This window comes from Bison bison, unplaced genomic scaffold (assembly GCF_000754665.1).
Source record: "Bison bison bison isolate TAMUID 2011002044 unplaced genomic scaffold, Bison_UMD1.0 scf7180017864312, whole genome shotgun sequence".
In the NCBI taxonomy this organism is placed as follows: domain Eukaryota; kingdom Metazoa; phylum Chordata; class Mammalia; order Artiodactyla; family Bovidae; genus Bison; species Bison bison.
In genome coordinates, this window is record NW_011494884.1 from 1,837,948 (window position 1) to 1,839,953 (window position 2,006).

The 2,006-nt window shown below is 60.8% G+C and overlaps 2 protein-coding genes across 2 annotated transcripts in view; one reads left to right on the top strand and one right to left on the bottom strand.

Moving 5' to 3' along the window:
* The window catches only part of DDX51 (DEAD (Asp-Glu-Ala-Asp) box polypeptide 51), an 8,002-nt gene extending 7,931 nt beyond the window's left edge, over positions 1–71 (bottom strand). Inside the window, exon 1 of the mRNA XM_010852523.1 lies at positions 33–71. Coding sequence (XP_010850825.1) covers positions 33–71 — 39 coding nt within the window. The remainder of the gene's footprint in view (positions 1–32) is intronic.
* A 72-nt stretch (positions 72–143) lies between these two features.
* The window catches only part of NOC4L (nucleolar complex associated 4 homolog (S. cerevisiae)), a 5,631-nt gene continuing 3,768 nt past the window's right edge, over positions 144–2,006 (top strand). The window contains exons 1-6 of the mRNA XM_010852524.1: positions 144–170; positions 428–548; positions 1,037–1,143; positions 1,411–1,518; positions 1,674–1,823; positions 1,907–2,006. Of these exons, the coding sequence (XP_010850826.1) occupies positions 144–170; positions 428–548; positions 1,037–1,143; positions 1,411–1,518; positions 1,674–1,823; positions 1,907–2,006 (613 nt within the window). The remainder of the gene's footprint in view (positions 171–427; positions 549–1,036; positions 1,144–1,410; positions 1,519–1,673; positions 1,824–1,906) is intronic.

Here is a 2,006-nt window from a genome sequence, read left to right on the forward strand (position 1 = left end):
GCGGGCGCTGGGCCACCTAGTGGAGGCGGTACTTGGCCAGCCGCGGCGAGGCCAACGCCGTGTTTCGACATCCTGGCCGTTCTGCAGTGGGGGCACGTGTGGTGTGCGGGGGTCGCGGCCGGGTCCGCGGTTTAGAGACCAGGATGGGGGTCTCCTCGGGCACGGACGAAGTGGGACTTGGTCTCGGATGGGGGCAGATAATTGTGAGGTGGAGTCCAGGGCTGTACTGGAAGTTTTCTCCAGCCTCGCAGGGCTCTAGGTTGGAGGGTCCCGGGGCGGGGCTGGGGGAGCTTTGACAGAGGTGGGATGGGAGAGTCACGCCGGGATCAGGGGTGGAGGGGGATGGGGCTGAAGTCCTGGTCGGGAAAGGGAGCAGGGGCCACAGGTCCTGACGGGGTACCCTGCGAACACCGGCATCTCCCCACAGTCTGAGGACCAGGAGGAGATCCAGGAAGCCGTGCACGCATGCAGCCGACTTTTCGGGGCCCTCCTGGCCCGAGGAGAACTGTTTGTGGGACAACTGCCCTCTGAGGAGATGGTCCTGACAGGTGAGTGTCCAGGAGGGCCTAGTCTTGACAGTGTTGGAGAGGGACTTCGCTGACATGGAATGAGCCCCCCCCAAACTCCATCACGGGCCATGCAGGTGGGTGGGATCAGGGGATTATATTTGGGGAAAGGGGTGGGGTTCAAAGTAATACAGACTTTGAGGCTGAGTTTAAGTAAAGAATGGATGGGGTATAACTGTGTCTCGTGTCTCTTGTGGGATTTGACATTCTGGAGCGTTGGCTGTTAGTACCACGAAGATTTAGGTGTATGTGTCTGGTCCTTGGGATGTCTGGGTCTTGGGATGAGAGAGAGGGCCTAGCCCAAGTAGGACCTACCCTGCCTGCCTGTGGGAACGTGCTGGTCCCACCCCAGGTCTGGAGCCACAGTGACTCGTTTCCACTCATTCCCTGGTTGCCCAGAGTAGAAGGCAGGGGGAGGTTGGGGCTGGCACCAGTCAGGGTGTGGGCTGACCACTCTGTCCCGCCTACAGGGTCCCGGGGGGCCACTCGCAAATACAAGATTTGGATGCGGCACCGGTACCAGAGCTGCTGCAACCGCCTGGGGGAGCTGTTGGCTCACCCCTCCTTTCAGGTCAAGGTGAGCTGGGGTGATTGGCTTTGCCTCTTACCTGCACGGCCCCTGCCCCACCTTCTCTGCACAGCAGGGGTCTGGGGCTGTGACTGCAGACCCCTCGCTAGGTAAGGATGTTCTCTCTTTCTGTGGCTGGTTTCGAGGGTGTGGTTTCATTCTGTCTCCTGACTCTGCCCAGAGTGTGGTTTTGCGGGCATTCAGGTCTAAGCACCTGTCTGCAGGGGTAACGTGTGGGGATGTGCAGCGTGGTCCCTTTGCCATCCCTCCTCCTAGGAGCTGGCCCTCAGCACACTCATGAAGTTTGTGCAGCTGGAGGGTGAGCACCCACTGGAGAAGCCCAAGTGGGAAGGCAACTATCTGTTCCCCCACCAGCTCTTCATGGTGAGTCTTGGGGTCTCCCCCAGCCATCTATGGGTTGTGGGGTTGAGGGGACTCTCGCAGCTCCTCTAGACTCTGGTTTGTGAGCTCCACCTCAGGGCTGTCTGTCCTGGGGGTGGGAGAGATGCTCAGTGCCCTGCCCTGCTCCCCATGTGCAGTTGGTGGTGGGAGGCCTGCTGTCTCCAGAGGAGGACTGCTCCCTGCTCCTCTCCCAGTTCCGGGAGTATCTGGAACACGATGACATCCGCTACCATACGATGCAGGCCGCCTCCAACACCATGGCCCGGACCACCGATGGGCGCCCTGAGGTGAGCCACCCAGGTCCCTGGAAGCAGGGAGGGAGGGGGCAGTGGGCATGCAGCATCCAGGTGCTCAGCCTGGCCTCTGACAGGTGCCCCTCACTTTCTGGAACAATGCCTTCATGCTGCTGTCCTCTGTGAGCCTGCCCCGCCAGGAGAGCACCCTCTCCAGCTTCTATGTGAAGCACACAG